At 56.2% G+C, this 23,719-nt stretch overlaps 1 protein-coding gene across 2 annotated transcripts in view; it reads right to left on the minus strand.

The window, feature by feature from the left end:
- Positions 1-365: 365 nt before the first annotated feature.
- LOC123370734 (shootin-1-like) overlaps positions 366-23,719 on the minus strand; it is a 38,916-nt gene continuing 15,562 nt past the window's right edge. Inside the window, exons 4-17 of one of the 2 annotated variants that reach the window (XM_045017492.1) lie at positions 23,081-23,175; positions 21,690-21,846; positions 17,854-17,951; positions 16,541-16,622; positions 15,141-15,235; positions 13,566-13,712; positions 11,798-11,945; positions 10,927-11,065; positions 8,500-8,549; positions 6,510-6,622; positions 5,891-5,950; positions 3,621-3,792; positions 2,622-2,793; positions 366-1,248 (exon numbers count right to left, since the gene is read on the minus strand). In XM_045017492.1, coding sequence (XP_044873427.1) covers positions 2,636-2,793; positions 3,621-3,792; positions 5,891-5,950; positions 6,510-6,622; positions 8,500-8,549; positions 10,927-11,065; positions 11,798-11,945; positions 13,566-13,712; positions 15,141-15,235; positions 16,541-16,622; positions 17,854-17,951; positions 21,690-21,846; positions 23,081-23,175 — 1,514 coding nt within the window. In that variant the 3' untranslated portion in view covers positions 366-1,248; positions 2,622-2,635. The remainder of the gene's footprint in view (positions 1,249-2,621; positions 2,794-3,620; positions 3,793-5,890; positions 5,951-6,509; positions 6,623-8,499; positions 8,550-10,926; positions 11,066-11,797; positions 11,946-13,565; positions 13,713-15,140; positions 15,236-16,540; positions 16,623-17,853; positions 17,952-21,689; positions 21,847-23,080; positions 23,176-23,719) is intronic. The other variant, XR_006579521.1, reaches the window with a different exon arrangement.

Consider the following 23,719-nt stretch of genomic DNA (forward strand, 5'->3'; position numbering starts at 1 on the left):
TGTGGAACATCAGTGGACAAAAGACTCTGTTGATTGCTCCTCCAGCACCCATGAGGAAGAGACATGCACAAGCACTTGTCCCATCACCCTTGAACTCTGGGGGAAAGGAATAAAGATCCCTGACAAGAAGGAACCATATCTCTATGCTGCTTGAACTCTGACGGGTGAAGATTTCTAAGCATAAGCAAGGGATCCCCAACTGTTTGGCCAGGGATAGCCCTAAAGGACACGTAGCGCTTGAATATTACAGCTGCTTCTATTACCTTTTGGAATCTCAGATTGTAACACGTGTGTGTGTGTATGTTTATCTGCTTTAGCCTTGTAAATAACTCTCACTTCTTTTTTCTTAGTTAATACATCTTTAATTCGTTATAGGATTGGCTACAAGCATAAGATTTGAGGTGCAGTTGATCTGCGGTAAGTGACTGGTCCTTTTGGACTGGGAGTAATCTGAATATCGTTGTGATTTTTGGTGTAAGGGACCTTCTATCACAAAGGCAGGCTTGCCTGGGTGGCAAGACAGACCGGAGTGCCCAAGGGAACTGTCTGTGACTCCATGTTAAGGCTGTCACAGTCCTTGAGGAGTTCAGATTTGATACTTGGTTGATGAAATGTGGACACAGAACTTAGTACATCCAAATTCAGTTTCTGTCTCTTTAGCCCCTTTCTCTAACAGGTTGTCTAGTTAAAAGGTACAGAGCTCAAATTTCAAATGTGGGGCTTCTTAGAAGGACACTCAGATCCCCCAAGATGCTCAGCTCAGCAGCTGACGCGGTTCTGCTGGATCTATTCTTGTCAGAGCAGCTCAGTTAGAAAAGAATGGGCTCGAAAGCGGCAGCCTTCTTTATCTGCAGCCCAGCAGTCCTCAGGAAGAGTGTGAAATTATGTCTGGCCTTTGAAAGAGGAGGGATGGACGATCTTTACAAACCACTGTCAACAAAACCACATTCCACTGGCCAATGACAAATCCACTCTAGGACCACAATATGAAGCTTGTCAGTGTTAAGATTCCTGACCGCACCTCCCAGCAACCACCGAGGCAAGTGGAGCAAGCTAGTATGCGTAACAAGCAGGCTGTGCATCTGGCTGCACTTGGCGCTAACAAGCTCGACTGGAGAACCGCATCCTCAGGCTGTGCTCAGGATCTGAATGTTTGCGTGCCTGAAAGATACACAGGTGGGGCAGGTACTGCAAGGAGCATCGGCAGGGTGTGAGACCAGGCAGCCATGCAGTGTCTTGTGGTCCAACCTGAAAGAGAGGCATGTTTAGAACATTAGAACAAAAGCATGAGAGTCCATTTGCAGTGCGGTAGTGCCAGGAGGCGGAGATTGGGACCCCACTGTACTGTACCAACACGTCATAAGAAACAGACCTTGCCATTAAACAGGCAAAGGAAGGATTATTTTATGGATGGGAAACTGAGGCACAGAGAGACCAGTGCACTCAGTGCTAGAGCCCAGCACTCCGGAGTCCCGTGCTAAAGCCTTACCCACACACCCATCTTCCCTTTCAGAGATGTAGCTTATTCACAGTAACTTCACCAAACTTCCACAAATGTAAGTCCCAACTGAATCCTCTGGACGAAACTCTGGCCTCAGTAGCACAATTCCCATTGATTCCACCCCACTGGACACCATCAGCTGCCTGTGGCAGGGATACCCCTGGAGTCCCAGATGGCAGCCGACCGTCTGTAACTGGCGGGGAAAGGCAAGGCTGGGCTATAGCAGGCTGTCGCGCTGCTGTGCTAGTCAACGCTCAAGGCTGACACAGAGCCAAAGAAAAGTTCTGGGGCCAGATCCTGGCCCACTGAAGCCCCTGAGAGCTTTGACATTGCCCTCAGAGGGCACAGGGTCAGGACCCAGACTGGCAGCCTCCATACCGGACGTTGTCCCCACACACCCACAGAGGAGCGATTGAGAAGTGACCACATCAGTCTCGACTCACGATCTTCTGCCGTAGCAACCAACCCCTGTCCTCTCATGACCCCTCCTTTCACCCTTTGTATGATGTCACCCTTTTTGGTCATAGCCAATAAACGGCCAACTCCAGGAGCACCAGCATCTCCCAGCACCTATCCTGGGGCTGTGGGGGCTTAGCACCTTTCTGGATTGTATCCACAGCCTCTGATCTGCGCCCACTGGAGTCAGTGCCAAAGCGCTCACTGAATTCCATGGGAGCTGATGGTTAGACTGGAAGCATGTGGGGGCAGGGCTCTGCCACGTTCCTGGAGCCTGGGGTGCTGCAGACAGCCCTAGCTGGCCTCCCTCTCTTTGCACTCCAGAGTGCTTTGCGGACCCATTATTGAGGCCGGCTGCCCTTCCACCACACAGAAACTGTCACGATTTGGTGTAACAGGCACAGGCTAGCCTCCGGGGAAAATACTGAAACTAACCAGAACGAAATGCACAGAGAGTGACCGTTGTAACACATGTGTGCAGCATGTCTGGCATCCCTGCCTCGCGTGGCTGGTCTACCTGGAGGATAACCACCTACTACTGCTGCCTGTTAGTGGAGTTACTCCTTTAGCTCAAGTGAGAGGTGCCTGTGCTTCAGTGCTGGAGGTCCCAGATCCAACCCTTCCTAATACCCCAATGAGGTGGGTTGTCATGGCTGTTTCTTACAGGATGGCTGGTTTTCAGGTCGTCTCTCTCTGTGCCGGCTTGTCCTCTGCTTCATTCAGGAGAGCCTGTCGCCTGCTTTTCTGAAGGTGCACCGATCTCGCTCTTAACTGGACGACAGCTACATTCTCCTCAGAGCATGGGCTGGACACAGCTTTGCAAATTTCACCGTCACCTTAGAAGATAAGAAAGTCTCATAGATATTGTGTGACAAGACCGTGTTTCACAGAATGCTGCTATTCTGACGGGGGGCTGGAACAATTTGTATAGTGGGGTTCTGAGAGCCATTGAACCAAACTGTAAACCCTGTATTTAATGGAATCCGCTTCAAGCCCAGGGGTGCTGCAGCATCCCCCTGCACGCATAGTTCCAGCACGTATGTATTCTGAGATTCCACAGCTGTCAAACCTGCCTCCCAACAGTGGCTAAAATCAGCAGCCACTCAAATATCTTGCCCTGATTTGCTCTGCTGAATCATCCCTGTTATGACAGACTGGCCACAGAAATAGGACTTTACTCATCCCTCATCTGAAACTTACAGTGTTAAGCAAAACTAACAAATAATGAACTGATGAGAATATTTTGCATCAGTAGATCTCCAAGCACTAAATAAAGGTTGGTCAGTATCATCCCATTTTATGGATAGACAAAGAGAGGCAAAGTGACATGCCTGGGACTGCACAGCAAGTCAGTGGCAGAGCTGCAAACAGAACCCAGGAGAGCGCCAGTAATTAAACAGCCCCTTAGCCTGAGCCAGCTGACATGGGCTGGCTGTGGGTGTTTAATTGCTGGGTAGAAATACTCATAGAGACCTACAATGTGGCCTCTGTCAACTCTCTCTCAAATAGCAAGGTGTGGCCTGCCCCAACCACGGCTCCCAGCATGCAGTGCTCCACTAAGCAGAAGGCTACCCTGGCTGTGGAGGAGCATGCTGGGACCTGGTATTGCAGCAGGATGGCTTCCTGTATTGGATCTGAGAGACCTGAGGAGGAGTCACTGCACCTTGATTCTGCACCTCTTTTCTGAGCTCGGCCCGCAGCGGCGAGGGCTGGGCGGGAGTGGAAGAGTCCACCATCCTGCGCCGTCTCTGCAGCACGGACTGCAGCTGGTTGTCATTGATCTTCTGGCTGTGTTTACGCCAGCTCTGTTTTCTGACCGGCCTTTTCATCGTGCCCTGACGAGAGAAGCCGGCGCACGTTAGCGGACGGCTCAGCCACCGAGAAGCACAGTTCCCACCCACCCAGTGGCTGCATGCGCAGTCATCTCAGTTCACATTCAGGGATGCCCTGGGGCTGAGCCTCCAGTTGCTTAGAGGGGCTGAACTTCCCAGCAGGGCTGCGTGGACCAGCAGTGAGGTTTGAACCTAGGGCTAGAGTTTGGCAAGGAACCAGCGTTGCGGTTTGGTGGCAGTTCAAAAAAAAATTGGTATGGATGGAACCGAATCTGACATTTTGCAAAATTTTCAGCAAATCAGAAACACCTGTTTCAGGTTTGTGGCAGAGAGGGGATTTGAACCTGCATGCCCCATGCGAGTTTGCTAACCACTAAGTTAGAGGCTGAGTCTCCGTGTGCGTGTAGGGGCTGCATGACCTCCTCTTCCTCCTCTGACTGTTTTGGGCATGGCTGAAACTATTTATGTCACGTTTGAGAATAGTTTCCAGTCACCCGAAGCTACATTTTTCTTCGAATTAACTATTTGTCCAAAAAAAAAAAAAAGGCCCCTGCTCAGACCTCAACCCCTTGAGCTGATGGAGAAGCTCCACTGTGTGTGGGGGGCATATCTAGACTACAATCTGAAATCGACTTAGGTCAACTTCCAGCCTAATTGCTGTGGTGGCTGATGTCCACACTACCCTCCCGCTGGTGGGCGCATCCTCACCAGGAGCACGACCACTGACTGAGGAGGGGCAGTGTGGGGGGCTGAGCGCCAGGGCTCTCCACTCCAGGCAGATCCCCTCTAGGAGCCTAGCTGCCGCGTGGGGCCTCTCATCTCCAGTGGGGAAATCTGCCCCCGGAGGCGGGTCAGCTGCTGTGTTCCCAGCAGGGAGCTGGGACCCCGGGGCTCAGCAAGGTTCCCAGCAGGCAGTGAAGAGCCCGGCTGGCAGCCTGGCTTGCAGTGGAGACCCGGCAGCAGCCGGCTGGGGAGCCGGGAGCTGGCTTTCTTAGCAATTTTGGAGCCATGAAGTTGACAAGACAGCTAATAGTGGTATAAGTAATGCAGAGTCTACACAGACACTGCGTCACTCTAACTACACCAACACAAGCCCTACACCGCTCCTCGAGGGGGAGTTCTATGTTGGTGTAGTAGGGAACTTACATCGGCAGGAGCAGGGCTGTAGCGTAGACACTGACATAGTTAGGTTGACATAAGCTGCCTTATGTCAACCTAACTCTGTAGTGTAGCCCAACGCAGCAATAGCAGGCTATTATCCAGCTGCAAGAGAGGTAAGTGACACACACGGTAACTGTGATAAGCTTTCAAGCCAGAAAACACCCCCACATACAAGTCTCAGCCCGTCTAGCGAGACAGGTTCGCAGACAGTCAGGGTCAAAGCTCAGTGAGTGGCACTCCAGACTCTGCTGTCAATCTGATTCTGTGGATTTTCCAAACCCAGGAAAATGAAGTGATGGCAAAATTGTCCAGTTTGCTTTCTTCCCCCCCTCCCAACATGTGAACAGGGCAGGGATCATGCAGTAAACAGCTGGATGTTTCAGGTCCTCCCAGCGTGAGCCGTTCAATATCCATTCAGACGTCGTACTGGGGAAACATCGAACCTTCCAAAGCGGAGAGACGCTTTTATTTTTAATTTAATTTTTTTTTAAAGGGGAGGGGGGGAATTGAAACTCACCTCAAGAGTTTCCAAGGGGGGGGGAGTTCATTTACAACAAAAAAAAGGCTCCCCAATTTGCACACGCTTAGAGCAGAGCTTCAAGGCCCTGCGGTGAGCAGCCGGGGTAGGCGGGGCACGGCATGTGAGTAAAGTTAACGATCAGGCTCTCTGCACGGAGCGAGCGCATTATAAGGGCCCAGAGGAAAAAGGAGCAAGGAAGGGGGGTGAAGGAGCAGCTGCTTAAGCGTGATGCACATCCTGCTACTCAGTAAGGGAACGGCTCTGTCCTGGAGTAGCTTGATGAAGGCACATTCCTGCAGGATGGGGGGCTGCCCTGCATGCCCCACCGTGCTCAGCTTTCTGCACCTGTCCTGTCCTGGGTGCAAATGTAAAGGCACCGGTGCCTTTCTGCACAGCAAGCTGAGGGCTAAAGCTGCTTACCAGGATCCCTTGCAGCTCCATCACGGTGCTCTTGCGTTTGCTGGCTGCTGGTGAGCGATCCTGAGAGGGGAGATCTCTTGAGAGAGGATTCTGCTCTCCCTCCCCCAGCACAGACACACCCGGGGCTCATATCCCAATGGCCCGGGGTCCTTCGCCTTGTTCCCGAGGCTGCCAAAGAAGCCGGCCAGCTAGGGCTGGCATTCAGTGACATGGACACCCCTCCCCTGGGAAACCACCCCCTCACATCACAGGGGCACTTATCAGCTGGTAAAGAACCTTGGCATCTATCTGCCCCGTGCCGGAGTCAGACTGGTGTGCCAGAGGGGAAGGGCTCCACAGCCTGGTCCCCAAGCCCGGGCCGGCTGGATCTGGGGCCCTACAGATGAAAGGCCCTGTCCCATCCTTCTGTTTCCCTCCTGGAGCCAGCCAACTGCCCCTGGAATCCATGGCTCGATTGGAACCAAGGCGAAAGGCCCAATACCCGTCTCCTTGACTCCCCTGCCTCAGCCATCCCTGTGACACTGGCTATTACAAGCGCCACTGATATCAGGGGGCTGCACTCCCCGGTGGAAGCCAGGGACCAAAGCCTCCCTTCCTACACCCCAGTGCCACTGTTTACCTGGGACAACGCAGCCCTGTCCTTCTTTGCTGGTCTCAGGGCAACCCCACTCTTGATCCTGGCCATCATTTCCTCCACCGCTCGAGCTTTTACGTCATCGGTAGCAGGTTCGCCTGCAGGCGTAGGAAGAATGAAGCTCAGTATTATTCGTATTTCCGCAGTACCTGGGAGTCCCGGTCATGACCCAGGCCCCCGGTGCGCTAGGTGCTGTACAAACACAGAACAAAAAGATGGTGCCTGCCCCAAAGAGCTGACATTCTAAATATAAGACAAGAGACAACAGACAGAGACAGACATGGGGAGCACAAGGAAACCATGATTCAGCACTGGTCAGTACAACAGGCAGTGGTCTCTGCACTCCAGCAGCCTGGCCATTGCCCCGTGTTTTATAGGCAGCATGGCAAAGGAGACTTCTAACAGTAGATGACGAGGTGACTTTATGGGGAGTGCATCCCAAGAGTGTGATGAGTAAAAGATCAAGGAAAATAAAATGGAGCCAGTGTTTAAATCTCGCTCTATGTCCAACAGCAATGGGGGTGGTTCAGAGCCCCACTAGGAGGTCTGCGATCCTGCTGAGAGGCACAGACTGGCCACATGACATCGCAGGAACACAGGAACCAAAGGGACATTGGATGAAACTGAGCGGTGGCACAGCCAGAACTAGCAAAGGAAATAGTTGTTCACACAGTGTGTAATTAACCTGTGGAACTCATCGCCACAAGATGCCGTTGAGGTTAAGAACTTAGTAAAATTCAGAGAGGGGGTTGGATGGTTCTACGGATAACAAAGTTTGGAAGAGATATTAAACGTTGTATTTCAGGACTTAAGCTGATCTCAGTTAGAGGCCAGGATGAGACCTAGTGCATGTGGGGGGAAGGCAGGCAGAGTATCCCATATCTGTACTGTGGGTTTTACACCCTTCTCTGAAGATTTGGTGCTGGTGCCTGTCAGAGACAGGATCCTGAGCGAGATGGGCCATAGAGCTGATCCACTCTGGCAGTTCCGATGTAACGCTTTGTCCTTCTAGCGTGTCTCTCATCTGAGGATCTCTAAGCACGTCACACATCCCAGCCTCACAACCCTCCCTCAGAATGACGCAGGCATTGTCAGCCCTCTTTTACCTGGGGGAAGCCGAGAGTGGGAGGGACTTGGCCAAGGACACACAGCAAGCCAGTGGCAGAACTCCTGGATCCGAGCTTTAAGCACAAGCCCAGCTGCTCTCCTGTATAGCTGCGTATTCTGGTAGCCTCTCTGCGCTTGAGCAGGGGGGAAGACTCCCTTCCACACTGGTTTAGTCCCCCCGTGGATCTGTATCTATCTCTGGTACTTATCTGATTTAGTCGGGGTTGGTCCTGCTTTGAGCAGGGGGTGGGACTAGATACCTCCTGAGGTCCCTTCCAACCCTGATATTCTATGATTCTATGCTCTGCCTCCCCTCCCCAAGTATCTGAGCACCTCACAATCTTGATGTACTTATTCTCACAATCCATATTACAGGTAGGGAAACCGAGGCACAAAGAGACTAAGGCCCAATGGTTAAAATCAATGAGAGTGAGGTGCCTAAATACCTTGGAGGATCTGGGCCTCAGTGACTTGGCCAAGGTCACACAGGGCATCAAACCTGAGTCTCAGGCCAGCACTGTAACCACCTTGCCCATTCAGCAGCTGTGACCAGCTTGGCCCCGTTCAATACGTTCACTCCAGCACCCAAGCACCCCTGAAATGCCCCAAGCCGGTGACGCGCTGTATCCCTGCAGCAGCAGGCTGGTTTCAGCCTAGAGGCCAATAGCCCTCCAGAGAGGCAGCCTGGATGATAAACTGCCTCGACCCCCATCACCTCCCTCTCCGTGCGGAGAGGCCAGTGCCCCGAGGGCCGAGAACACTCGAGAGCGCCGTGCCCCCACGCCAGCGGAGCGCCAGGGGATTCGGTGTTAGCGCCACGAGGGATGCCTCTCGAGTCAGGGCCGGGCAGCGGTCCGGGCTGGCTTACTGGGTTTCTGTTGTCGCATCCCCTTCCTTTGCTTGATCGCCAAAAGGGGACTGAAAAGGAGAGAGACGTATGAATCCATTGCCACGGACAGCACCCCGGGCCCCACCCGGCCCCACTCCGCTCCTCTGCCTCCATCCCAACCCCACCATCCTCTCCCAGCCCTCCAACTCCCTGAAGCCCCCTGAGCATCACAGAGGCACCAGGGAGGGAGAGTCTCTCCAGAAAATCCCGCAAAGGACCGAGTTAACCCTAGTGTCTCCTGTCTGTCCAGGTCATTGTATGGCCCCATCACCACAGAGCAGAGGGTGTCCCAGAGCACTTCAAAGATGGCAACATTTTGGTTTTCTTTTCTGGCCCCTAGCTCAGGTCGGGTTTGACACTCAGGACAGGGTTCAAAGCCTGGGAATTGACAGGCAATTGGCACACGATGCCCCCAGGGCGGGAGCATGTCACAGACGAGGCCCCAGCTGGTGTTTTCTAGGACTCTCAGCTGCAGTCCTTGGTTTCTAAGGGGTGTCAGGCCCCTCCTGCAGCCCAGGAGTGGAGGCGCTGGAGGGCTGCTGGGAGAGTGGAGGCCAATGGAGGGTGCTTAGGAGTAACCCAGCGCTGCAGGAGGAGAAGGCAAGGGAGCACTTGTGCGTCCCTGGATCTTCCAGCCGACAGACAGGCCATGGCTCGCTGGAGGGGAGTCCCAGGCCCCCACAATTATAGCTCCCAGACTGACTCCAGTGTGACCAACCCCCTGTCAGAGCCCTGTGCCCTGATACACCGACCCACCAGAACCCCAACACCCTACCCGACCTATGCCAGGCTTTCCAAATGCCCCAGTCCTTGGCCAGAACCCCTCATCCTCAACACATCCCTGGTGCCCCCTGCCAGAGCCCCAGACTCCCCCTGCCTGTCCAGACCCCCACACCACCTATATTCCCCATATTCCCCACTCAAGTCCATGTCCCTGGTGCTCCCTTCAGAGCCCCTTCACAACTGCCCCTTGGCAAGACCCCCACACCCTCTGATGCCCCTGAGCGAGCCCTCCATCCCCCCATCCTCTTCCAGCCCTCCATGCCCCGCCAGTTCCCTGGAGCACCCACAATGCGCCCCTTGGCCCGGATCTCTGCACCCCACCCCCAGCTGGACAATGCCCCTGCCAGAACTCCGTATGCCCTTTGTCCCCCACCCAGTAACTCCATGTCTCCCCTGTCGGCAGGCACAGGATCGTGCAGGGGAGGAGCGTGAATGAACAGGGAAGCCGTGTGGGACCCGAGGCTGGGAGAGCAGTAGACAGGGCTGGGGGCAGATGTAAATTGCATTTAGTGCTGGTTACAGCCCCCGAGGAAGACCCCTCCCGCCCCAGCAATCTGTAGCAGGGCAGGCTCCCCCACTTGGCTGTGTACAAGGGGGCTGGGGTCCCTGATCAGCCAATGGGGAGACCCATCTCTGTGGTCCGTTCTACCCTCGGACTACCCACGTAGAGAGGAACTGAGCTGAGACCCAGCAAACTTGTTTCACACAAGCCACCTAACATCAGAACCTCCAGTGGCTGCTGACCTGATGGAGCCAGGCAGCATGAAGGACAGAGGCTGTACGATTCATTACCCCGCTGGGCTCCCCCTGCCTCCCTGAGGCATTCACAGCAAGGTTTCTCACCCCATGGCTCGTGACCCAAAATTGGGTTGCCAGAATGTGTCAAAGGAGGGGGGTGTGGGGGGGAGATCCAGGGTGGGTCCTGCCTGGGGACCCCAGGAGTGTGTTGCAGAGCCTGCCCTGTCTTCACCCTGCAGAGGCAGCTCCTGTGGCTCCAATGGGCTGGCTGGGCTCCGCTGCCCGCTCCGGGCGTTGCGACCCAGAGCACGAGGTTGCAGCACGGCTCAGGTTTGGCCCAGCCGCCCCCCTGTCATGGTGATGCAGAGTGGCTGGGCCAAACCGGAGCGAGTGGCGCCCCGGCCCCATGCACCGGGCTGCAATGCCACGCTGGCCGGTCCTCGGCCGGGGGCTGGACCAAACCCGCAGGACCAGGCGGTCGCAAGGCCTGGAGTGGGGAGTCACACCCAGAGAGCCCTGCAGGACAGGAGCTCCGGCTATGGGATGCCCGGGTACTTATTAGCACTTTACATTAACCCGTATGCTGTATATCATGGGTAAGACGTATTTACTAACCCAGGTGGCTTTTGCCCTAAAGCTATCGAGTGGCTCCTGAAAAGCCATCTAGGGTCACCTATGGGTCCTGAGTCCAGAAAGGCTGAGAACCGCCGGTTTGCAGAAAACACTGGCACAGGCATACGCCACGCATGGACTAGGCGTGTGCCATGTCCCCCCCCAGTGGCTGGGCTCTGACTGACAGGCAGCTGCTGATGCCCCGCTAGAGGAACGACTCCCTTAGGGCCAGGGGTCTCTGTAGGGGAAGGTCTGGGGGTGGGTGGCACTTACTCCACGGGGGCGGAAGATGCTGGCAGTGGCAGAGGAGGTGGGGGTGGTGGGGGTGGGGGTGGGGGAGGAGCCACTTCTGGCGAATCAGGTTCAGAAGGCGGGGCTTCAGCCCTCTCCAGTTTCTCTTCCAGCACCGCCACTGAAAGGGAATGCAGGTAGGAATACGGTCAGCGCGGTGGGGCCACAGATCCTGGGCTAGTGGCCCAGCGGGCTGACCCAGTAGGGCCGTTCTTATGTCTCCCTCCCCCCGAGATGCTGTCCTGGGGAGAACCCGCCTTGGACAGCTGGCTGGTCACATGGTGCTGGCTCCTCTGTTCTCTTCCCAGCTGCTAATTTGCATTAAAAAATACACCACATCTGTTGGGGGCCGAGAGTGAGGGCTGGACGGAGGTGACGCGACTGTACATGAGAAGGGAGGTGGGGGGCCATGGAATGGCGGGGGGGGGGAAGCAGGGCTGGGCGATGGGGGAATGGGAGGGGAGGCAGGACCCAGTGATGGGAGGGGAGGGGAGGCTGTGGGGGTCGAGCTAGGAAAGAGATCGGCCCAAGTCACCCCCCCGCAATCGGATCCGCATGCCCCCGAAGCTTGGAGAGGTTTGAAATCCAGCTCCAGTGCTGGGGTCTCGTCCACACAGCCTGAGACGTGGGGGCCGGGGGAGGGTCTGAGGTTCTGAATAGCAGCGCTGGAGTCCAGCAGCTGTAACGTCCCCTGTAACACCAGAGGGTGGAGAGAGCCTCCGCAGGGATGGCTCTCGTGCAGCCAGCCCCCTCGCCAGGAGTGTCCGTCAGATCCCAGCAGGGAGCGAGGGGGGGCTGGGTGCTAATCGCCAGGTGGAGGGGCCAGCACAGGAGCAGTGAGGAGAGCACCTACCTTTCCCCTCCAACACCACGTTCCTCTCCTCCGCCTGGTGCAGCTGCTCCCCCAGCTGCAGCTTCTCTGCTTCGGCTGCAGCCAGGGCTGCTCGCACGGCGCCCAGCTCCTCCTGGCTCCCCTCCAGCTGCTCTTCCAGACCCTTCACCTGAGGGCAGAAGAGAAGTGGAGTGCAGGGGGCAGGAGGGTTGGAAGCGCTGGCCTCGTCCCAGTCCAGGAGTCCCCCAGTCAGCCACCCAAGAGCCACGCTGTGCTCCCTGGCCCTCCACCCAGGGAGCCACGCCAGCACCAGGGCACGTGCCTGCGGCCACGGCCTGGCTGCGTGGGGAGAGGTCACTCAGGACACCCGTGGGGCTGCCTGGAACATACAATACTACACGTTCCATCTGTCTGTGTGGTTTGCGCTAGGACCACACAGGGAGGGGGCAGCCAAGCAGGGGTGACCTGGGCATATGCAGGAGTGGGGCCCTTAGCCCGGATTGCCCCACTGAGCAGGACATATGGGACCACTCCAGCGTTTTCCCTGCGACCAGGCTGAGCTCGAGAGTCCGGCTTGGCCCAGGGAGGATCCGAGTGGGGAAGACTGGAGCCAAGAACTTTGCGGGGCGTGGGGGATAAACAGCCCCTCTCCAGATGCTGCGGCAGAGGGGGAGGCAGGGACTCCTGAGGAACAGACTGATCCCCAATACCCACAGCTGAGGGTGCCTGGGATAAGCTAGGCCTCCCTGGGTGTGTCTATGTTGCACACTAAGCCGGGCTCTGACTGACTCAGGTTTGAGCCCAAGCCCCACGTCTGTCCACACACACCTCAGTCTGATTTGGGTCAGCGAGCACCCGGGACCCTCGTCCTAGGACCTTGCTAGCGGGGTGGCTGCTGTGACTCAGATCCAGGCCCTGTCATTTTGCAGTGTGGACACAGCTCGAGCCACAGATCTGAGTCAGGAGGCCTGCGCAGTGCAGTGTGGACGCATTAGCCTGGCTGTGAGGCCTGGCTCCGGCCACTGCCTACCCAGGTTTACAATGCAGGGTGGAGTCACAAGCCGGGGTCCCCCAGACCTGGATTCACAGTGCAGTGCAGACCCCCGCCCCACCAGTCTCTGGGTGACAGAGATGTGGGCTGACCCTTCTGCTGGGCCGTGTCCATTCAGCAGCACTTGGGGTAACAGGCTGTTGGGTCTCCGTAGTCCCTGCTGGTGGCAGCTCCGAAGGGCAGACTCCCAGGGCCGGAGCCCATGGCGCCTGCTGGGCAGCCACGGGGGCACACAGGGCCGGAGCCCAGGGACCTGGCCTGAGAGTGGGAGAAGGGCAGGACTCCACCCTGGGGCAGGTGGCAGCCCGGGGCCCGACCCTGAGGGGAGCACTCAGAGAGAAGGGTTTGAGGAGCAGCTAGCCCTGACCCCCGCCCCGGGAGCCACAGGGCTCCAGAAGGGAAGAGGGAGGGGCTGACAACCAGCCCTACTCCTGGGTGTCGGGACCGCCCAAGCTGCAGCGGGATACTCCTGATGGCCGAGGCCTTTCAGAGAGCAGCTGGGCTCTCCAGGGAGGGGGAGCTCATGGCCAGATCCCCCCCCCCACACACGCCACCTCCACTATGGAGCAGCAAGCACTGGGTCTCACGGGCCCATACAAAGGTCCCTGCTGCTCTATAGGGAGGGGGTCACGGGGAGCCCCACAGCTCAGTAAGCAGATACGGGGCGCAGGTGGGGATGATCCAAGCGAACGCCGGGGTTAGCCCAGGCCGTCCCTGGTTACCGAGACAGTCCCTAACCTGTTCCTGGTGCTCCCGCTTGGCTTCCTCCAGCATCCCAGTCAGGCTGGCCACCTCGTCCAGGGCCTGGAGCAGCTGGGCATCGGGGCCCACGTTCTGGAGCAGGATCATGCTCTGCCTGTTGGCTTCCTTCTGCTTCACCAGCATCTGCGCCCAAGAGATCGGGGAGGGTTCAGTCGAGGGCTCGTGGGCACCGTATCTGCTGCTGAACTCAGCCCGCTGGCCGAGTGACCCAGCCGTCCTTCAACGCCTGCATCGACGCCGCTGTTCCCACGGCCCCTCCCAGCTCTGCCCCCCAGGGGTGTCCGGCGTCACAGCACACGAGGTGACTCTCTGCTGCTTTTGGAACGGAGCAGTCACCAGGCGCCGTTCCCGGCTCTGCCACTGACCAGCCGGGTGACCCTGGGCAAGTCTCTTCTCCTCTCCGGGGCGCGCTCTGCATCTGTAAGGTGCTTCCATTGGGAAGCACTTGGAGAGGAACGCGGGGAAGGTGCTGGGCCCCGCGGCCCGTTCCAGGCAACAGGAGGCTTCCGCTAACTTCAGTGCACACGGGCCAGGCACTTGGAGAGGCAGGAATTTGTATTTTTACTCCTGTTAGCCCTGGGGCAGGGAGTCGGGGCCTGTCTCCGTTAGCCCCGCCGGGCCAGCTTGGCTCCAGGTGAGGGAGCCGGGGCCTGTTTCCGTCAGCCCCACCGGGCCAGCTTGGCTCCAGGTGAGGGAGCCGGGGCCTGTTTCCGTCAGCCCCGCCGGGCCAGCCCGACTGTGGGGCAGGGAGCCATGGCCTGTCTCTGTCAGCCCCGCCGGGCCAGCCCGACTGTGGAGCAGGGAGCCGGGGCCTGTCTCCGTTAGCCCCGCCAGGCCAGCTTGGCTCCAGGTGAGGGAGCCGGGGCCTGTTTCCGTCAGCCCCGCCGGGCCAGCCCGACTGTGGGGCAGGGAGCCATGGCCTGTCTCTGTCAGCCCCGCCGGGCCAGCCCGACTGTGGAGCAGGGAGCCGGGGCCTGTCTCCGTTAGCCCCGCCAGGCCAGCTTGGCTCCAGGTGAGGGAGCCGGGGCCTGTCTCCGTCAGCCCCGCCGGGCCAGCTTGGCTCCAGGTGAGGGAGCCGGGGCCTGTCTCTGTCAGCCCCGCTGGGCCAGCTTGAGCAGGGGGTGGAGCCCAGGGCTGGGAGAGCAGGGGGGCTGCAGGACAGGACGGAGGGACATGAGCCCCGCTGGGGAGGGGGGTGGAGGAGGCGAGCCCAGGACCGAGGTAGCAGGGGGGCTGCAGGACAGGACTGAGGGGCATGAGCCCCGGTGGGGATGGGGGTGGAGGAGGAGAGCCCAGGGCTGGGAGAGCAGGGGGGCTGCAGGACAGGACGGAGGGGCATGAGCCCCGGTGGGGATGGGGGTGGAGGAGGAGAGCCCAGGACCGAGGTAGCAGGGGGGCTGCAGGACAGGACTGAGGGGCATCAGCAGAGCTGGGTGTAGGACCCAAGGGGTGTTATCCTTTCCTCCTACCCCCCACACCTCCCTCCTCTCCCTCTTCGGTCCTCGCAGCAGCCCCTGCACAGGAGATCGCTGCCCCCGTGCCATCCTGTACCTTGTGGGCAAAGGTCTCCGCATGCTGCCTCAGGTCCTGCTCCACCTCCAGCTGCTGCACGGCCTCGTTGTACTCCTGAGCGACCATCTGGGACACTGCCCGGGGGGAGAGGAGCCGTGGCTCAGCCTCTCCCCACGTGCGTCTCCGGGGCACCAGCCACGGCACCGACCAACCAATCGCCGGCTCCGTGAGACACCGGGGGCACATTCAACCCTTGGCTTCTAGAGCCACAGCACCCGCATGGGCTGGGGCAGTGAGGAGGGTCTGATCCTGCCCTCCTCCCTCGGCACAAATTCCACCGCCGTCATTGGGAGCTTTGCCTGAGTAAGAACTGCAGGATCAGTAATACACCAGCAGCTCTCAGACCTGGTCCAGCTGCCCGGCCCTCACTGGATTGACAGTGACCTGCTCCAAGGCCTGGTCTACACTATGAGTTTAGGTCGAATTTAGCAGGGTTACCTCGATTTAACCCTGGACCCGGCCACACAACGAAACCCTTTTTTTTTAACAGGCTCTTTAATCCGATGAGGGGATTAGCACTGAAATCGGCCTTGCCGGGTTGAATTTGGGAAGAAGATAAGTCCTATAGGTAGGTTCTTTGATGGGCTCAGACAGGAGTTCTAGCAATGGATTTTCATCAGGTGCTCAATGGGACGTGTGGATCAGTCACACTGGTGCTTTGGAGAAGGTATTTGGAGCACAACAGCTAAACGTCTAGGTACTCATCAAAATAAACCCACTGATCCCACCCCTCCGCCCCCCAAGTTCCAGCCGAGCTCTGGGAATGAGCCAGCCGGCGAATGGGACGCGAGGAGCAAGCAGAGGGGACAGGATGCAGAAAGGAAAAAACCCACATGGGAGCAGGGCCACAGGAAACTTCATCAGCCGGGATGGACCTGGCCCAAGTCGTGCTCGGTGCCCTGGGCTTGGAAAATGGGGGCAAATGTTCGTGAAACATGTCGAAAATTCAGAACTGGATTTTCATTCCACCGGTTTCCAAAAGGCCCAGCTCCCACTTCCCAGGTGGGTTTTTTTCTTTGAGAAAACCTCGCACTGAAAATATTCATTTTTGAAAATGCTCTGATTCACCTTTGGGGCGGGGGGGAGAGATTATGTTTTTTCATGTTTCTCTGGTTTTCCGGCCCCCGCCCCCCCCCCCCCCCCCGCCATGGAAAAGGGGGAGGAAAAAAGGAAAAATGCTAAACTGAAAAACAAAGGAAAAAAACAAACGAAAATGGCTAAAGTTTTCAATCGTTAGTTTCACTGGACAACAAAAGGGAAATTAAAAAAACAACGGTTTGGGAAACTTGGGAGTGTGGCAGGAAGGCCAGTGTTTCACTGAAAACACGGCCCCGGAGAAGTCTGGAGCAGTTCTGTCCACGACTGTGCAGCGGACTCACCTCGCTTGTACTGCTTCAGGGCCTTGTGACTCCGGTCCATCGCGGCCTGCAGGGACCGCCTCTCCGCTCGCTCCTCTTCCACCTGCGTGGGACACCCGGTGTTTGCAGCCGGTTCTTTATTTGCACCAAACTCAGCCCCATTGACCTCAGTGGCCCGTGGGCTTGAGCAGATCCCGGGCTTGATCCAACCCCGGCACCTATGGGAGGGCAGCGTTCACCCCAGGGAGGGCAGGTGGCTGTGCACAGAGAGGCCTTTGGATCTGGCAGGCTCCCCCCTCCCTCCCTGGCTCAGACATCCAGGGAATCTGCAGCCAAAGAGCTGTGAGGACAGTCAGGCACCGGGAAGGCCTGTAACTGCACCAGCTTCCTAAGGCAGGCTGAAGGCTGACTCGGCTGAGGGTGGCATGGAGTGAGCTCTGTACTGGGCTCTATGGGGCTGGGGCTCAGGGAGGGTCTGTGTCAAACCCTCTGCCGTTAGCGGTGATACTGAAGCCATCACTCCGCCCCGAGGAGAAAAGTTCTCGCTGTGAAAGGCGTCTGCTGCTGGCTTGTGCTGGCCAAAGCCAGTGGCTTAGACTGAGCAACTGCCAGCATCAAGGGGCCTTCAGCCAGCTCGACCTGGCCCCTGGGGACTAGCCCTGGTGGAGGGGGATCCCCAGCAGGTATGGAGCCAGCGTAGGTGACTCTGCGTCACCCCCAGGGGCGAGCCGGGGCTCTGCTGCAGTCTGGCTATTCCCAAATGCAGCAGCGGCCCGTACAGGCCATGGGCAGCTGAGTGCAATTCAGGGCAGCCCTCAGGCTGCTCTATACTGTGGTGAAGGGGAGTTGCCCTGGGCAGCCCCAGCATCGGGGACACACAAAGGAGGAATCTCCCAGCCCCCTGGGGCTCTGAGCCAAGGCCAGGGAGGAATTCAGCCTTTATTTTCTGACATACACCAGTGCAAACCCGTTGAGCTCAGGGGAGCTATTCCGGACTGACCCCAGGGTGAGTGAAAGGGGAGCCAGGCCTGGGCATTCCCCAGATAGCGAGGGGGCCAGCAGCTCAGCCCACCACCTGTGCACTGATTATTGATTTGGATTACGGTACCACTGAGCACCTCACCGTGCAGACACAGTGCAAAGAGACAGCCCCTGCCCCGCAAACTTACAATCAGCACGTCAGGCTACAGACAACAGGCGGCGACAGACAGGGGAGCACGAGGTAACGAGAGGCGCCAGCGAGGGGAGCGGTGGTCTGAGCGCAGCAGTGGCCGAGCTCAGCGAGCACCGCGGCAGAGCAGAGCGCCAAGGAGGGTCCGGCGTCGGCACCGTACCTGGTCCCCGAGCTCTCTGATCTGGCTCTGCAGCTCCTGCACTTGGATGGTGAGCTCCTTCTTCTCCCCCAGCAGCCTGGAAACCTTTTCCTGCAAATCTGGAGCCAGAGGAAGGGAAATAAAACGAGGCGGCTTCTCCCTCCTTGCTTCGTGCAACAGACGCTGGGCCTAAGGCAGCCAGGCCTGAGTGGAGGGCCAGAGCCGCTCTGTGTCTACAGGCCCTTGCTCTCTGTCTAGGGCAGGGCGTGTGCTTCAGACCATAGCTCTCCTAGTGTGCTTTTCATCCCCCGCTCTCAGGAAGCTGGGTCACTAGCACCCTCCCCGTTTGACAGGTGGGAAACTGAGGCACAGAGCAGGGAGGTGACTTGCCCGAGCTCACTAAGCACCCAAGTCATTGCTTTATCCACTAGAGCATGCTGCCTCCAAAGCAAAGTCATCCTAGTCATCTCTGAACTTTGTGAAGGGAGAGGACGTGTGGGGCCACACAGGGCTTAAGGGGGCAGGGCTGGCAGGGGGAGAGAGGGGCATATGAACGGTGCCCGGTAGGGAGATAGGCCTTAGGTTCCTCCAAGCATTTCCATGTTCCAGGGGAAAGGTGCCATCCTGGCAGCTCTGGCGACTGCAGGCCATGCCCAGTGGGTAATGAAAGGTAATGGACGCACACCCATTGGTGACCTGGAGAAAACCCCCCTCGGACAGGAAGGGAAGTCAGTGTCCATGGCCCAGGCTGTCCTCAGCCTCTCTAAGCAGTGCCCCAGCACCAGGGTGGGTTTTGGGATGTGTCCGACTGCCTGCCAGGAACTGGAATGAGACCCACCAACTCATTGCACATAAGCGACCAACAGCCAGCAGCTGCATACAGCTCCTACCGGCCTGTGGTTGGATTTCAGCCTGGCCTCTCGAGGTACCTTGTACTCCATTCTCTGTGTGGCTGGCACATTCAGTGCCCCCTACCTGGGGTCAGACAGGCACAGATGCCCTTAGCCCAAACGCATCCCCAGCTGTGGTTTTCGGTCACCTCTACCCTTGGAATTTCAACCCTTTGGTTACTTGAAGTGCACCAATGGAGTCTGATTTAGCAACTGGGCCACCGGAGTCAGGGCCCAGCACACAAGTCCTGCTCCGCCTCGTAAACAATTGTATGTAAGTCAGCAAAAGCTGGAGACCCAGAACCTGGGTCAAACTGGATTGTTCACATTGAAAAAGCTGGGCTAAGGGGTCTGCTGAGCTCCAGGTAAACTCATAAGAATGGCCAGAGTGGGTCAAACCAAAGGCCCATCTAGCCCAATATCCTGTCTTCCAACAGTGGCCAGTGCCAGGTGCCCCAGAGGGAATGAACAGAACAGGGAATCATCAAGTGATCCAGCCCCTGTTGCCCATTCCCAGCTTCTGGCAAACAGAGGCCGGGGACACCATCCCTGCCACTAGCCATTGAGGGACCTGTTCTCCATGAACTTATCTAGTTCTTTTTTTGAACCCTGTTATAATATATGGAGCTATACCTATCTCATAGAGCTGGAAGGGACCCTGAAAGGTCATTGAGTCCAGCCCCCTGCCTTCACTAGCAGGCCCAAGTACTGATTTTTGCCCCAGATCCCTAAGTGGCCCCCTCAAAGACTAAACTCACAACCCTGGGTTTAGCAGGCCAATGCTCAAACCACTGAGCTATCCCTCCCCCACAGGACTTCACAACATCCTCTGGCAAGAAGTTCCACAGGTTGACTGTGCAGTGCATGACAAACTCACAGGTTGGCATGGCAACAAGCTGAACAATCCCTGAGCTGGGGAAACATGTGACTAGCTGAAATCTGACGTGTTTCAGCTGTTCATCATCAGTGCTTCCACTGTCACCATCTCCCAGGATGCACCACGACACCACTGGGCTTTCATTGTCCTGGTCCTGCAAGGCCTCCTGACGAGATCAGGCTAGAGAGAGCGAATCAGATGAGATCGCCTCCTCCACCGGCTTTGGCTAAATCCTCAACAGCTCGTGGGATGGTAGACGAGGTTCCTGCTCTCACTCCATCCTTCATGTGTCATCTCTTATGCCTTCTCTTTCCTCAGTTTCTCCATCATAAAGTTCCTCAAAGTCCATATTCGCTCTTTAGTTCAATCATGTCCTTGCTACAGGCCAGTTGATTAACACAAATGCTTCCAACTAACCCCTCCAAAGTCAAAGTCTAGAGACCATCACCATCATACAAAGCCGGGCTCTTCTTCCGCCTCCCTCTTCAGTTGGAGTAGCGGGTTCTCAGATGGCCCCTACCCAAACCCAAAGCCCAAATGAAACGCACAAAGTAAGCAGCATCCACCCACCCAGGACTTAACAGAAATGTGAAGTAACCAAGCTCTGCCCATGCTGGGTTATGTTCTTAGCCCCGCCTGGGTTCTCCCCAACCACAGGATTATTCCCTTATTGGACCTTCCATTGCCCTGGGTTCAAGGACATCAGCAGGCAGATCTCCCTCCGCTGACCGCTTGGCCCTAAGCTTTCCCAGCTCTCCACCCGGCTGCTCCCCATAACTCCTCCCCGGGGGAACGCTGGCAGCTAGCCAGGCACCTAGCTCGTCTGCTCTGTGGCCTTTCTGCCAGTTCCATCTGCTCCTTCCTGTCTCCTTTCCCAGCTGCCGCCTGACCCTTTATATCTCCAGTCCCCTTAGAAAGCAGTTAACCAGGCACAGGTGGACTGGGTCTGCTCCCTCTTCATGGGGCCAGCCCGTCTGTGCCATAGAAAAGCCTGTCAAACCGGATGTTCCTCCTATGACAACCTCTCTAGACGGAGAATAAGGGAAATTGTTACAATCAAAGTCTTACGTTTCAAGGGCTTTAACTGTTGTCCTCTCTCTTTCTGTGTCTTTAGTAAAAGGGTAAAAAGATTTGAATGGCGGAGTCGCCAGCCATAACGTGACACTGGAATCCAGACCTCACTGAAGGGTTGATTGTTGTAAGAGTGAACATGGGTGTCCTTAACTTATCCTGTGTCGGGCCTGAGACCCCCCCCCACCCTAACACAACAGCACCTGGGTCCTGGCCCATGCCGAGGTCGGCCAGTGGTTTTCAACCAGGGTGTGCCTATCCCGGGGGCAGGCAGAGCTCTCCCAGTGGGGACATCAACTCATCTAGAGATATGCCTAGTTGTACAACAGGCTACATCAAAAGCACCAGCGAAGTCAGTACAAACTAAGATTTCAGACAGACAATGACTTGTCTATACTGCTCTCTATACGTTACACTGACGTGTAAGTACAAGATTTATATTCCAATTGATTTATTTTATAACTAGATGGTAAAAATGAGAAAGCCAGCAATTGTTCAGTACTAGTGTGGCTGGGACACTTCGGTATTTTTATGTCTGATTTTGTGAGCAAGTCGTTTTAAAGTGAGGTGAAACTTGGGGGTACACAAGACAAATCAGGCTCCTGAAAGGGGGACAGTCGTCTGGAAAGGTTGAGAGCTACAGTCTTAGGCACTACAGTAATACAAGCAATAAATTATAACAATAACAGGCTCCGAATTGGCATCTGGGTGTCTCAACGGCAAAGTGAAAGACCTTATATTAGCGTCCAAGTTTAAAAACTGGATTCAGATTAATTAAGTCCTGGAATACCCCTCACACCACTCCCTAGGCATGGATCTCCAGGTGTCTGCACTGTTACGTCTAAAGTCAGGTAAAGCATGAGGTTTCCGCTCTGCTCCACAGCTCTAGCTAAATGCCCAAACCCCATCCCAGCACCGGCTCAGTGTAAGCACCTGGAATGGATTCCTAGGGGAGAGCCTCTTCTCTGGTTGTTTCCAAGCCTCGGTCCGGGACCCTGGGGCAGACGCACGTGACTCACCTTTGATCTGCTGCAGGTACGGATACGCTGGATCTCGGCTTGGGTCGGAGGGGGAGTCTTCCTCAGTGGCCAGACTCAACACATCCTCGGGAAGCTGGTTCAACATGGGCAGCAGTGCCACGCTGATCCGCTTCAGCTTTTTGTTCTCCCTGTTCACCTACCCACCGGGGTACAAGAAGAACAGACAAGAGCCCTTTGAACTGAGGCAGAGTGCAGGGAGGCTGCTGGACATAGAACCCGGAGCGGCTCTTACACCCAGAGGAAATGGGAGCATAGGCCAGACTGGATCAGAACAAGGACCATCTAACCCAGGAAACTGTCTCTGACAGTGGTCAGCGCCAGCTGCTTCACAGGAAAGGAAAGTTTCTTTTTAGCATGTTATAGTTATTGTCTCCTCATACCATGCAACCCTGTTCTGAAACCCATGGTTACATTTTTAGTGTTTATTATGACGACAACTCTGGATGTTCTCTTTATCCACATAGCTGACCAGTCCCTTTCTGAATCCCGCTAAGCTCTTGGCCTCAATAATTTCTTGTGGCAATGAGTTCCACAGGCCAACTGTGCATTTCGTGACACATATTTCCCCCTCTCACTTTTGAACTGGCTGCATTTTAATACCAACAATTTTTCTCTCATCTGTTTCCCTTTATCCCCTCACCAGGTGTCCCATGCTGCTTACACTGCAGACAGTGATAATAATTGCATCATAAAATACAGCTAGTTGTAAAATTTCCCCAAGGAAAACTGATGAAAATTAAGAAAATTTCATTTTCTTGGTGAGGATTTTAATTTGGAAAATTGTAACTATTCAGCAGAAATTTGAATTCCAGAAAGATCTCAGCCAAACCAAAATATGTAGATTTGGCAATCTGCCACAGTGCCTCATGGGAGCTGTAGTTCAGTCGCCTCATGTTCACATTTGCCTCTATAGGCCAGGCTCCCTGGTTAGACTACATCTCCCAATGCAACATAATCTCCCCTCTCAGGGAGTCCTGGGACATGGTGCATCATGGGAGATGTAGTCCAGCTGAGGAGCCCAGCCTATAGACAAGAATGAGCACATGAGGCACCCGAGCTACAGCTCCCATGAGGTGCCATGGCAACATTTCCAAATAAATGTTGGGGGTGCTTGGTTTTTCAGCGAAAAGATTCTGTTTCCCACTCTTTTCAAACCATTTCATCTTGTGGAAAGCCCAGTTTAGCTGGACAGTTTTCAAGCAGCCCTAGCACTGGGTCTGACAGCCCCGGGAAGCAGGCAGGGGTCACTTTGAGGAGCGGTGTGACTGCTGCTGAGTGGTGCTTCCCCTCCCCTGCCTGCTTTGGCCCCGTGCTGGGGAGCAAAGACTGGCAGCTGGCTAACGCTGCCCTCGCAGCTCCCTGGGCCTTACCTGGGCTGCGTAGACTTCGGCTTGTTTGCGACACGATATTTCAATTTCATACTCCACCTCCAGCGCCGAGAGCTCCGCCAGCAGCCTCTGCGAAGCTGCGAATGAGAAGGGGAAGCTGGCAGAGGCAGGATTCAAGCACCACGCTCCACCTTCAACACAGGGCTCTTAACAGAGCGCTCCCTCCACACAGCCTGCCTCCGGGGGTCTGGCTCTAGCCCTCATCACTACAGCCCCACACTCATTCATGGAATTTTCCCAGTACTAAAAACATAAGAACTGGCCAGACTGGGTCAGACCAAAGGTCCATCTAGCCCAGGATCCTGTCTTCCGACGGTGGCCAGTGCCAGGGCCCAGTGCACAAGCCCCGCTCTGCCTCATAAACAATTTTATGTAAGTCAGCAAAAGTTGGAGACCCAGAGCCTGGGTCAAACTGGATTGTTCACATTGAAAAAGCTGGGCTAAGGGGTCTGCTGACCTCCAGATAAACTCATAAGAATGGCCAGAGTAGGTCAAATCAAAGGTCCATCTAGCCCAGTCTCCTGTCTGCCAACAGTGGCCAATGCCAGGTGCCCCAGAGGGAATGAACAGAGCAGGGAATCATCGAGTGATCCATCCCCTGTTGCCCATCCCCAGCTTCTG

Source organism: Mauremys mutica, chromosome 5 (genome assembly GCF_020497125.1).
Source record: "Mauremys mutica isolate MM-2020 ecotype Southern chromosome 5, ASM2049712v1, whole genome shotgun sequence".
Classification (NCBI taxonomy): domain Eukaryota; kingdom Metazoa; phylum Chordata; order Testudines; family Geoemydidae; genus Mauremys; species Mauremys mutica.